This window comes from Odontesthes bonariensis, chromosome 17 (assembly GCF_027942865.1).
Source record: "Odontesthes bonariensis isolate fOdoBon6 chromosome 17, fOdoBon6.hap1, whole genome shotgun sequence".
Classification (NCBI taxonomy): domain Eukaryota; kingdom Metazoa; phylum Chordata; class Actinopteri; order Atheriniformes; family Atherinopsidae; genus Odontesthes; species Odontesthes bonariensis.
Genome location: NC_134522.1, coordinates 21562288 through 21575536, shown reverse-complemented (window position 1 = coordinate 21575536; position 13249 = coordinate 21562288). Strand labels below are relative to the sequence as shown.

Here is a 13249-nt window from a genome sequence, read left to right as displayed (position 1 = left end):
TGAGATTATTCAGAGCTTCTGGCGTCATCTCTCGATTTGAAAATGAAAAAAGAGAAAAGGTGTATTTACTGAATCATGTACTGGAGTCTTTATCTGCCACAGGTGGCAGGAAACAAAAATACAAGAGGAGCCAAACATTTTACATACAAAGTCATTACATTACGGTCATTTTGCAGACACTTTTATCCAAAGCGACTTACAATAAGTCTCATTGGTGGTGTGCAGTAACGGCTTTAGAATATGTTTTCTCTGTCAACTTGACGTGCTATTTATACTGTGTAGTGTAGCTCATAAAACATGTACATCATTTGGATGATACGGATGTTTAATTTTGTGATCTGAAACACTTTGAAAACTAGCTGGAAAATGAGCAGTTTGTTGGGTAACTGAGAGGGTGATTGACCCCCAAAAAATGATCAGAAGTAGTTTCGGTTAACAGTTAATCCATTACCACATAAAATTCAGGACATACGCCATCTGGTCTTTCAGTTTTTCTGCGTTAAATCTTTGTAAACTCCATATCGTTGGATTCTCTCGTGGAGCTGGCAGTGAAGGTGACTGCTATGAAATATTCCTTTTCAAAGATTGTGCAAACTTTAATTTGCCCATTACTTTTTCCGGTGACCGTGGGTGTTTCCAAAGATGCTGTTGGGAGTTTTTCATATTGCCTGAAGTTAGAGGATCTTCCAGCTGACAGGGTGACCTATTGTTAGAGCAGGTATTCAAAACGTTCTTCTCGCTCAAGGTCACCACAAGTGGACACCTCCCTATTGACAGAATCACTTGCTGTGGCAGGCAGTGAACTCATGGCCTCTCTGTCACTGGACTGTCTATAAGCAGCTTGTCTCCATACAGCTCCAAATGGAGCGGTACGTGCAACGTGTCTCAGCTCACGCGGTTAATTTGTCGCGGTTAGTGTTTGCCGGTTAGGTAGAGTCAGTTCTCAGACAAGATTAGAGCTTATGCTTTTGTATGCAGCGGACATGTTGTGGAAATGAGTTTGTGCGGCGTATAAAGAGGGTTTGTGCTGTAGTCCTGGCCAGGTTGTGTGTGGCATGATAAGGGGATCCCCTGGCGGTGGGTGGAGCGTCCCCGCGCTGATAACAGCCCTCTGCAGAGGACTGATACTGAGCAGGAGAAGGAGGGAGACCTGTAGGACGGCATCATAGTACATCATTGAGGGCCTCTTCTCTGAATGCACCGAACAAACATTCACTGTGGGTGTACTATGAAGTCATCCGGGGAAGAAAGTACATCGATGTGTGTTTACTGTCCTTATGGACACATTTGAGGTGCTTTCATTTGAAAGATATAGTCCGTATGTATATCTCTGCAAACTGATGATTTTCAATAAGTATAATGCATTGTCACGATTGTCATCATTTCAGTTGCACGATTGAAATTCGAAACGAATCACCAAATGATCAGCTTAAAAAGAGGGCTTTTGCCCATTCTGAGTGCTTTAAGTTCACTTTTAGGAATTAATAGAGCATTATTCGGTTAAATGAAATTCGATTCAATTCTGTTCATTTTAAAAGAAGTGCCCTTTAACCCTTGAGTGCATTTTCAAAGGTTCGACTGATTCTGCAAAGTAACTACATGATAACTGTAACTATCAAACGAAAGTGTTGTATAAGACTAAATGTTCTCGGCATTTATTCCTCAGAAGTGCACACAAGTAACTGTGCAGATGCTTTCTGCCACTGTGAGATATCACTGCGTAGAAGACTCTAATGTATATTATATGACATACCATTTGTGAAAAATATGGGTCACCCACCACCCTTAATCAGTGCAAAGGAACACTCTGCCATGTGTCTCTATCTCTATGCTTTGTGTCATGCTGCATTAACACAAGTTAGACTCCCCCGCCTCACTTTGCCTCACATGGTTTTCTAACAGATTCCCGCTAACGGAAACAAGCAAACATACGCACGCTTACATTTCAAGCTACGCGAGCCGCATCATTCAAAAGAAGGCGGTTTCGTCAAAGTTCTGCCGCACTCAGGGGTTGCCCTCCCCCCGTGTGACATGATAAGAGAGCTATGCTGCACACAGATAGAGCTATCTGAGTGGCTACCCTTCAGCCCGCCATTCCATGCAAAGAGCACGCAGACACACTGGACTCTCAGGGTTGAGCAAAGTGACAGACACAAAATGGAGATTATGAGGGGGCACAGGAACTGGTGGGGCCTGTTTGAAAGCAGCCAGATGTGTGATTTCTGTGCAGAAATAAGGTAGTTTGAGTGTGCCCAAACTGCCTTACAAAAAAATTCAGATTCCAGGTACAGGTACGGCCTCTTCCCAATGGGATTGATGCACTGAAATTTGAAACCCCAACAATAAAGAATAAAGATTTACCGATGAACTGCTTTAGACCTTTAGACCTTTTTCTGCTGAAGCTGAAGATTCATTCAACAGTATACAGCAATCAATCGTAATGTAACGTCTATCTCTTTCCCCTTCTTTTTCAGACTATCGTCAGTATTCACTATTCATCCTGCCATTCTGCCCCATCCATTCATTTACCTCTTCACCAAGAGCACCTGAGGACGCCAGCTGCCGCCCCCCCCACCTGCCAATCTGGCTGCCGCCATGACTTCCACTACGGATTTTGACAATGTGGAGATCACGGAGCAGTACAGCTACATCAACACCCGCTTTAACCTCTCTGATGAGGAACTAGACAATGACAACAGCTCTGCCAGGCGGTTTGAGCGCTCGCGCATCAAAGCCCTCGCAGGTGAGTGCCTGCATAATAAACAGGCTGTGTCCTCTGTGACAGATTCTTGAGATGACAGCCTTTTTAAGAGTGTGGGGAAGGGCAGAGAGGATGAGCTATAATGGGAGAGCTTCTGTGTAACTTTGGCAGGGTTGAATGAGCCTGATTAGAGCGCTAACCTTCACTCAGAAACGATGACCAAACCCGCCCTACAGGTGATGTTTGATTTTTCTCCAGAGCTCGCTGTAAGGGAGCCCCTGCAGGGGTTGTTGTGCATGTCGGTTCGTGTGTGGATGTTGCTTTTGGCATCACACACACACACACACACACACACACACACACCTCCAGCAGCTGAACCCTTACCCTGCTCCACACCCTCTGCAAGCGACCAGGATCACTTGTACATTCCCGGAATGTCCAGCGTCTGACCGATCTGGACAGCTGCCCTGTCCGTCTGCCTCCCATTGCACAGATCTCTGGCATTTCAGGCTAAGCTTGTAAGCTGTGGTCCACCTGTGTGCTGGCTGCTTGGAGTTTGAAAATAGCAGTGTTTCTACGGTTAAAGGACATGCAACAGAAAAAGGGGAATACTATTTTCATGCCTGTAAAGCTGCAGACACAGGAGAGGTCAGACATGAAGGGGATAAACAAAGTTGTCCTCACACAAGCAGAAAGTGTGAGATTTCTGACTACTTAAAATATTTGTACTTTGACAGATCATTCCTTTGTGCTCCATTAAGTTTCTCAACAAGTTCCTTTATTTGCTGTCGTTCGGTTATTAGTAGGTTGAGTTTATTACAGTTTTTTTTAATGATCGCAGATAGTTTTTGTAGCCGAGAGTCAATCATCTAGGAGCAGTGGAAGTGTGCTCAACCATTACGGTTGTACTGCTCCACAAGTTCAGTGACATACATTACATAGAGGACTTTGACCCATTCTTAGATTATGAGCATTCCTCCGAGAAGCTTTGAAAAAACTGGGTCCCTCAATTCTGCAGCTGAAACATGCATCAGCTGCTCAGGTGCAGCAAGGAAATGTAGTTGTCAAAGATGGGAAAAGTTCTTATGTACAAGGGCGCAATGATTAAACATTATGTCTCTACCAGGTGTTAAAACTGTGTAAATATAACATCAGGTGAACAGCGACCTTTAACATATTACACCAAAACATTGTTCATTTAACAAAAACTAGTTGGTTGTTACTGCTTCCATAAAAGTTCAAATGCACTTGAACGTTATGGTAGAAGCTGAAGGGAAAGAGAAAAGCTGCTCGATCGATCAGGGAAGGGTTCTAAGGCCATTACCAAACAATCTGGAGTCCATCATTCTACAGTGAAAAACATTATTCACAAGTGGGAAACATTCAAGGTAGTTTTCAATCTTCCCAGGAGTGGACGTCCCAACACGTTCACCTCAAGGTTACAGAGAGTGCGATGCTCAAGCAAAGTGCAAATCACACAAACGCCACATCTCAGACTCTCCATGCAGCATGTTGAATGTCAAAGTTCGTGACAGTACGTTTAAAAAAAGACTGAACAAGTATGGCTTCTTTGGAACAAATGCCAGAGGAAAGCCTCTTCTTTCGTAAAAAAGAACATGGCAGCATAGCCGTGCAGTTACATCTGAACTCCTGGAATAATGTCCTTTGGACAGATGAGACCACGCATGCACAAACACGCCAAATGTCTAGTTGATAATGATAATGCATTTTGTCCTAATTCATTTAGCTCTTTTCACATGACTGTTAAGCACACAATAACTCACTTAAATACATGAATGCTCTGGCAATAGCTTTATATCATGCCTTGCATGTGTTTGCGTTACGTCATGTGAACCTATTGTGGGCGGATTTACAATCTGAATCCGTCACGGAGAGGTTTAGTGTAAGACGAAAACCACTTACAGCGCATTGAATTTGCAGGCAGAGAACATTATAACACTTTACGGACTGGGATGAGCTGCTTAATTCGTGATTTACCATAAACGGGGTTACAGTCGTTTGACCGGAGTCTTACAGTTTTGTTCACTCAAGTGAGCAGATCAACTTTTGTCACTGCTGGAGCTTGATTTTAACCCCCCCTCTTGACAAACAAGTAACATTCACATTCACGTTTGCGAGTAAAAAGTGGATCCTTTTCTTCTCGGCATGATTCGTTTCGCAACCGCTGACAGAGGTGACTTGATGGAACTTCACAACCAAGACTCATTAGCCATCACTTCTTCATATGAGAGACAGTTTTCTATCTCTGATGCTATGTCCAGTTTCGGGGTGGCCAGAGTGGTTTTCCTCCTGTCCGGGGCATTTATCGGTACCACTGTCTCCACTTCTGTCTGCCGTCTCTTTCTGTCTCTTTAAGCGATGAAGGTTTTTTTGCGTGAGTGTTGGTTGGGGATATTGTGTTAGAGTGCTGCTGCACTGATGTTTCTGTAATGCAATCAGTGTTTCCTGTCAGGGAGTGAGAGGGAGGGAGACTGAAGAAGAAGAAGAAGAAGAGGGGGCAAGAGATGAGAGAGGCGCTGAATGACAACCACTGCTGATTTACAGCTTGTGAACCCAGAAATATGCATCATCCAGCATGCCTTCAAAGTACTTGCAGAATGTATTGGATGTCCAGTAATTTACACTGTGTGTTAGACAAGCCTAAATAAAGAAACAGTCTTTTGAGATACATGCTGTCGTTTCATGTGGAATAGTTGGCAGGGTAAATAACAACTGTGCCAGTTGTGCACTTTACGTTCTGTGATGACGACAGTGTGGGAGCATTGGGTAGTGGGAGGGAGTTATGGGAACACGTGTATTTATTGAAACATATTGTATGCATGGATGAGGCTGAAAAAAACCACTCTGAACCGAAGCGAAGGCTGCCTGAGCCTGCGTGCCGCCTGAAAGTGGAAGCAGAGCATCCTCCCGTTAACAGTGAGGAGAGAGTGAGAAGGAAAGAGAAAGATGAAGGAGGGAGGGAGGGAGCAGAAGTGAACGCGAGAGGGATCTGGAAAGGAGGACAGAGAGCCAAGAGACGGGGAAAGAAGAGGAGTGTGAGGCTCCTCCGCTGGCTCCTGAGGTGGTGTGTTTTTGTCATTGGTTTTTTTTTGGGGGGAGGTCAAGATGAACAGCCCATGCCTGCTGCGCGCTGCTCCCATAAGCCAACCCCGGCTCAGAGAGGTCAAGATCAGCCTGAAGGCCAGCAGCAGGGAGACTGGAGCCATTCGGAGCGGCAGCGGAGGGGCCAAGGAGGCTGCCGGCCGGACCTACACCCCAGCAGAGAAAGAGGCACAAGTGCGGGTCAGCGTGAGCAGCAGCAGCAGCAGCCGGAGCAGGAGCACCCCACCGGTCCACCGGGCCCAGAGACCCGAGAACAGGAAGACAACGAGAGGAGGCAGCAGCAAGCCGCAGGAGCCACAGCACCACCCGGAGAGGAATGGCACCGTCCTGCACCTCCCAGCAGCCTCACTGTCCTCTGGGGTCTCCCCATTCACCTCCTCATCTTCCTCATCTTCCTCCTACACCCCTAGACGTCAGCGACCCTCTCACCCCCACCCTCCCCCCGCCCCCCCCCTCTCCTCCACTTCCTCCTCAGCCAAGAGCATGAGGCGAGCACGCTGGTTGAGTTACAGCACCTCCAACATCTGTTTTAACTCCATCCTGGATGGACGCTTCAGACAGCTGCAAGGTACAGCATCCTGACTGCTAGGCCGTGCGTGTTTGTTTCTGCATCTGTGTGCGTTTGGGGGAGGTTGTCCATCTCATCCTGATTCACATGTAACAGCGATGACACTTTTCCAATCACCCCCCTCCCTCCCTCCCCCATTATGTGTTTGGGCACGGCGGCAGGGAGGCTGGGCTGTGATGTGTCAGTGTGAGGTTAGTTTGTCATGCTGTAATGAGAAGTTGAAAAAAGCAGCTGCAATGAAGTGCAAACTTCATAAGAGGTGGTCCTGTTATTAACTATATGTAGTGCTGGTTTATTTATGTCAAAGAAGCTGTGGCTCTGCCCCAATTGGCTTTGAATAATTCATTTGCAAACTCCTGAAGAGATTGTAATGTTTCTCCCTCTTAAACCATCCATTGCTTCCTAGTATTATACAATCCATGCTTCTGTGTGCTCATCTTTTAGGATAACAAAAATGTTTATCATCCTAGCCAGTTGCTGGTGCTCCATATGGCCCCTTGCCATTCACAAACTTCTCCAAAAGAGACTAAAAAAAACAAAACAGAAACTGAGTTTTGTACCTTGCTTCCCTTTTCCCTGAATAATTGTGTTGGCGATGTAAAAAACAAACAAAAAGGAATCAATTTCTCTGATGGTTTAACTTCTACCTGCCTGTGTTATTAAGGTTTTAAGAGGAAGGACTGCCATCACAGTAGATTTTTTTTTGTGAGCTTGCACTATGCTATCCAACTCCCTGATGACAGGAGAGCATTAGTGAGAGGAAGAAAATGGAGGAGACGATGCAGGAACAGAGAGGGAAATGTTATTTTTTTCTGCCTCTGCTACATTTCACCTATCGACTGATTCTGATGGCTGCAGAGGCAACTGATATGTGAAGCGGCTAACTTCTGAACCATTCCCAAATCCGAATTGTGCCAAGTGTATTGATCCACCAACTATAAGTCATGAAGTCTCACTTGCAATGTATTTACCAACTATCAAGGAGCTCGAGTCAAGACTGCAACATTGTGAAGTTGACCAAAACAGATATAATAGAAAAACGTATTGAATCGAAAACAATTTTTTTTTTAAACTTTTATTGATTTCAACCATTCATTCATATTTTCAAGTCTGTTTTAAAATTGAATATGCTCGTCGTTCTTGCAGATTTCTGCTATCCTTCTTGCAGAGAATAACACTTTTTCACATTCTGTCGAGGCTCAAGTTTGCTTTTGCTGTTTACATCCTTTTTTTTCTTTTTCTTTTGCATCTTCCCTTAATTTTCTTAATGCGCTGCCTGGCATGAATAAACCTTGGAGACATCAAATGCACATTAATCTGATGTCAAGCTGCTTCAAAGTGACAGTTTGTCTATTGACGAATCAGACGGCTAATCTTTAGGAACATGTCTGGAGGAAGCGTGTAAACAAAGCCAGCAGAGAACGTCTTGCTAAGCGCGACCCGTCCTGCAGTCATGGTGTCATGGCTCCAGGACGGGTCACACTAGCAGGCCCACGAGTCAGACATGTAGTTGGTTAGTTGGTTACTCTGGGACCAAAGGGCCACATTTGGTAAAGGCTGACTGTGGGAAAAAGACAGATCAGGCTGTATACAGGGAAAATCCATCAGCATGAATAAGTCATGGGGCTTTCACTGGAGTCAAACAGTGAGAGATTACTAAGTAAAAGAATGTGAAACAAAGGAATGTTTAGTAGGGCTTGTACTGATATACTGGACATAAAAAAAGCTGGACTGGGAAGTTGGAGAGGGTTTACGGCAAAAGAGTGAAAGAGTCCAGTTGGTGTGGGGAAAAGAAGGTGAGGCAAAATAAGTTGGACGTACAGTATGACTGCTGCCTTTGTATAGGCATGTTTTATTCATGATGAAAGAACACACGATGATGGCGGCCTCTGTTGTAGCAGCTCTGAAAACCACGCTCTCTGTCAAGTTGTGTTTGTCCTTGGGCAGTGCCAGTTAATGCAACTGAATATGTAATAAAGCTGCTCTTATTTACTTTTACAAAGGTGACGTCATCTGATAAATTCAGCATTCTCAAAGACTCTGAGAATGTTAGTTATGTGCAGCTCAGAGCCTGGCAGCTGCTTTGCTGGGCAGGAAGGGAGGAAGGGAGGAAAAGTTGGCGCTCACACTCGCCGGGCTATTCTGGTGACACTCCTCAATGGAATTTTGACACATTTTGCGGAACCCAGTTGCTATATTAGATGATAGTTGCTTTGAAAGCAGGGGGGAATTGTTAAGGTTGCAACAATGAGCAGAGGTTGTAAGCAAATCTGCTGCTCACCTTGGTTCCGGTTGAATCCCAAGCCCTTTTCCTTTACCTTGCAGGAAAATGTCACACAGTTTAGGAAAGATGGCAGGAAATAGGAAGTCCTATCCCACCAGACTTACACTAAGCTGTGATGTTGGTCTGCAGCACTGGAACTATGTTCAATGTTCAATAAATATTCAACAAAAAATGCTTGTCATACTTCGTCTGTGGCAATCTTATCACATTGTTACAGGAAAGTTATCTCATATGTATATATGTACTAGAGATAATATAGAATATTACTTTATTATCAAGGTTCGTACGTAAAAAAAAAAGTAAAGAAAAATGCACAAAAGTGAAATGTGTTGGCAGGGCTGCTGACAGGTTTAGCTGGGCCCGGGACAAAATTCTCTGAATGGGCCCCCCCCGGTAGCAACCCACCCACACCCACCTCTACTTTCCCAGTCTCTCATTTATTGCGGATAAACCCAAAGGATTATTTACCACTTTGCCTGGGTATGGATATGGACTGAGTGGAGTTATGGCTTTCAAAATCCTACCACAATAAAGCTCACGCTATTTTATTCATTTAGAGCTCATAAACTGCACATTTCATCAACCATTTTTCACTTGACCAAGGGAATCATGTTAAGGGTACTTTTATTTATCGCCAGACCCGCGTGTATGTCCGCTGAACTTTCTGAGAATGTTCGGGGAACAAGGCGGAGCCCATTCATCTGGTGAGTGTCAAGTTAAATCAGTCAAAACGAAAGTTACAGGCTACCCCAAAACGTCACGTTTATAACCCATTCGTTACATTCAACTCTATCTAAATGGCAATTTCACACGTTGCCATGTCTATACTGGCTTATTTTAAACAAAATAAGGTTAAACCAGAGCCGCGTTACACTGGCTGTCATTCAGCTGACCGGGGATGATTCTCAAATCAATTCAGCCTGATTGGCGTGCGTGCCTGAAACATTTGGACATATTTGCGGACTAATGTGCATAATTCCTTTTTTTTTTTTTTTTTTTTTTTTTTTTTTGGGCCCCCCCCCATTCCTGGGCCCGGGACAAAATACCCGTTTGTCCCCCCCTATCGGCGGGCCTGTGTGTTGGTGTCACAGGCTACTCGAACACATCCTCCTGTCCTCATATTTATCCACACAAATCCCAGTTAGTATGACTGGAGGAAAATAATGAGCGTCACTGGGAAAGTGCAGCTGCAAGGAATTGTGGGACGGAATTCTCTCCTTTCTTTCATCAAGTATGGTTCAGTGTATCCTGAGCTAAAGGAGATCTTAAGGGAAGAATTGAAGCTCCTTTCCTTAGCATTAGGAGAATTCGAACAGCTACTTCCAGGTCATCTCACTCAGTGAGGAACATTGAGAAGAACACCGTCCTTCAAACTTTAGTCTTACATGTCGGGACAAGATTTAATTATCTGGTCTTTACTAGGTCTTGAAATAAAGTAAATACAACCTCAGATGAACAACAGCACATTACGTTTGATACCCTGTCACAATTATATTAACAAAAGCTAAGCCAAAATGGATTTAAAAGATAAGTCCAACCTTACTGCTTCCCTGGGAATTAAGAGGTAAACTAGCAGCCAGATGCTACTAATCAAATGCACTTGATTGATTGATCGTCAGCAACACAGTTAACTCAACGCAATGGAGGAAAGACATCAGCAATGATCTCAGAGAAGCAGTTGTTGCTGCCTCTCAATCTGGGAGGGTTATAAGGCCATTTCCAAACAACTTTGACTCCATCTATCTACAGTGACGGTTTTCAGTCTTCCCAGGAGTGGACGTCCCACCAAGTTCACCCCGAAGTCAGATGCTCAGAGAAAATGCAAAAAACCCCACGTTAGCTACACCCCCGACTTTTCAGGCTTCAGTTAGCATTTCAGTTAGCGTGTTAAAGGTCAAAACAGTACAATCAGAAAAATGCTGAAGGAGTATGGTTTGTTTGGAATGGTTGCCAGAAGAAAGAAGAAAGTATTCCTATCTACTGCGACTATTGCACGTGTGCCAGTCTCATAGCAACTTTCTGATATCTCATTAAAACATTTCTGTTCTCGGAAATTACACTTTATTCAGAGGTTTTATTGAATTGTGTAATTTTTTTTGTGTTGGTCATTTTCAGTGCTTTCGGAAATGCTGCAAAGATAAATGTGATGACCAAAAAAAGGAATGTTCTCTTAGCTGAGCGCTGAAATTTTATGGCTTGACTGCACAAAGCCTTAAAGAGTCAGAACAGACTAAATCTAACATATTTTGCGACATAGTGAAATCACAGATGCAAACCAATCTTGTACCAGTAATCACATTGATATTAATTCATCTTCTGCAGCTCTGTAAAACCACATAGAGAATTTTTTAAACAGATTAAACAGAGCTTGCTTTTCAAGAGAGCACTGAAGGCTGAGAGTTTACGCGGAGCCGTTGTCATATCGCGCTTGTTGAACTGCTCATCTGCAAACAGCTCAACGGGGCGCATGCAGACAGCAGCTTCCCTCCCTCACACTCTCTGCCGTCCCATTGCTGCCTAAATGGCCAGGAGCATCCACGTGCTTGCAGTCCGTCCCTGCTCAAGGTCTCATGTTGTGATATGATACGGAAAAACACAGTGTGCACGTTGTGCGTGTGCACTTTAATTGCCCTCTCACTTATTCTACTGTAAAATCCTCATCTCCCCAGACAGTTCAGTAAGGATTCGTCACAGTTTTTTTTGTTGTTGTTGTATTTGTTTTCCGTTCCAAAGACAAATACTCTGTAACCATTTGTGGTGCTAATGGAGCTTTGGGTAATTTGCACATTTTGATTGCCATTACTTTTTCATGGTGTGGATGTCCGTGTGGATATAGCGGACCAGTGTGTGCTGTTGTTCTGCTGAGAGGAGGAGAGTGAGACATGATTTATTTACTGTGCCCTGCTGTATCATGTGTTTTACATGCAGCAACTCCCCATTTCTTCTTTTTGATGAGGCAGAGAAATGGGGCTGCAGCTCACCGGGTGGTTTTTAGCAGCAGGGTGATGTGTCTTGCTCTGTTTATCTGGCCGTGCCTCTGCAGACTAAACCTGAAAGGCTGAATCCCAGAGCGCTCTGTCCTTTTTAGTCCTCTTGCCAGGTTTGCCTCTCTCCAGACTATATGTCTCCTCCTCTATCTCACCTTGTTTGGCAGTCTCCCTCTTAACCTATAATCTAATGCCCTTAACGTCTCTCCTCTGTAGCCATTTTCTTTTGTTCCTCTTTTTTTTTGCTGTTCCTTTGCTGTTCTCCACAGCCTCAGGGTCTGAATCATTTATTACACGAGTAGTGAAGGATGCAGTCCTTTTGCACTCCAAAGCGTGTGCAGTCGTATGTGGGTTCATGGATAAACAGGGCAATCTGCAGCATGGAGACCAAAGAGAAGTCATGTTGTGCAAGCTGGGATGAGTGAGGGGGGCATGTCTCATCACTGACCTGATAAACGTTGAGAGGCTCTGTGTGTGTGTGTGTGTGTTTGTGTGTGTGTAAGTGAATGTGTATCTGCTCTGAGTTGTAAATCAAGGTTACTGTAGTCAGAAAGTAACGTCCTTCTGTTCTCCTTGCTCCAGATTATCCTGCAGAGTCTTTTTCCAATCCTCTGTAAGAAATATGCCACATTTATAAATAAAGGCCTGCGTTAAGATTCTGTTCACATGAAGAAATGTTGTAGAAACACATTTCCTGCAGAGATATCAGCTGATTCGGCACAGAGTTGCTAAACTGTTAGTTGATGGAAAAAACAAACCTGTATGTTAATCATTGTTCCTGTTTTATGTCATTGTTTAGCGGGGGTTTCTGGACTGTTTTGGACATTATATTTGCCTCTAGCAAAATACGACAGTCATTATGAACAAATGTATTACAACCGAAATACCACTTTCCAATCAGTAGTCAAACACAGAGTAATTAATCACTAAAATAACTCTTTGTTTCCATGTTATCGCGTCTGCGATATGAGGGATGTGAGGAAAATGTGCTTGCTGCTGTTGTGATATTGATTGTGACCACAGAGCCAAAGGCTAGGCTAACTTGTGAATCAAGAATGCAGGAAAGATTATGAACATGACATTGTCGTTTCTTTAACTACCAGCCTAGAAAAAGAAGACAAGAAAATGTGCTATATTGTGATAATGATTATCAGATTTATGGCAGGTATTCCAGAGAGAAAATTCAGAGGGCATGTGCCAAGCATGTCAGTTATTTAACAGCTAGTGCAGGAGTGCCTAGAATTTATTCCTGCTGTTCCAGTAACTTAGCAAAAAAGGTGGAAAAATGACAGTTTCTGGGATTTCTCAGCATTATAACAAGCTGAAGGCATCGCTGGGGTAGTTTTGTTTTACTCACGAATAAGAAATGCAATGGACAGACGTTAAGTAACGTTTCCAATATTGTTTCTTCAAGAGTGCTGTTCTGTTTTTTTGTATTGATAAGGGTCTTGTTTGTTCATTTTACATATAAAGTCATCTAATACTGAGTCTGGGATTATATATACAAGATTTTCAAAAGATAGATTCAATATGAAGTGAGAAGTTGAGACGAAGCTCGCTGGCTAATGTAGACTGGCTATCAGAGT

The 13249-nt window shown here is 43.7% G+C and overlaps 1 protein-coding gene across 2 annotated transcripts in view; it reads left to right on the top strand.

Annotated features, from left to right (window-relative positions):
* The window catches only part of sptb (spectrin, beta, erythrocytic), a 41990-nt gene that overhangs the window by 2106 nt on the left and 26635 nt on the right, over positions 1-13249 (top strand). The window contains exon 2 of one of the 2 annotated variants that reach the window (XM_075448467.1): positions 2475-2743. In XM_075448467.1, the coding sequence (XP_075304582.1) occupies positions 2596-2743 (148 nt within the window). In that variant the 5' untranslated portion in view covers positions 2475-2595. Of the gene's footprint in view, positions 1-2474; positions 2744-5522; positions 6393-13249 lie in introns of those variants that run through there. The other variant, XM_075448468.1, reaches the window with a different exon arrangement.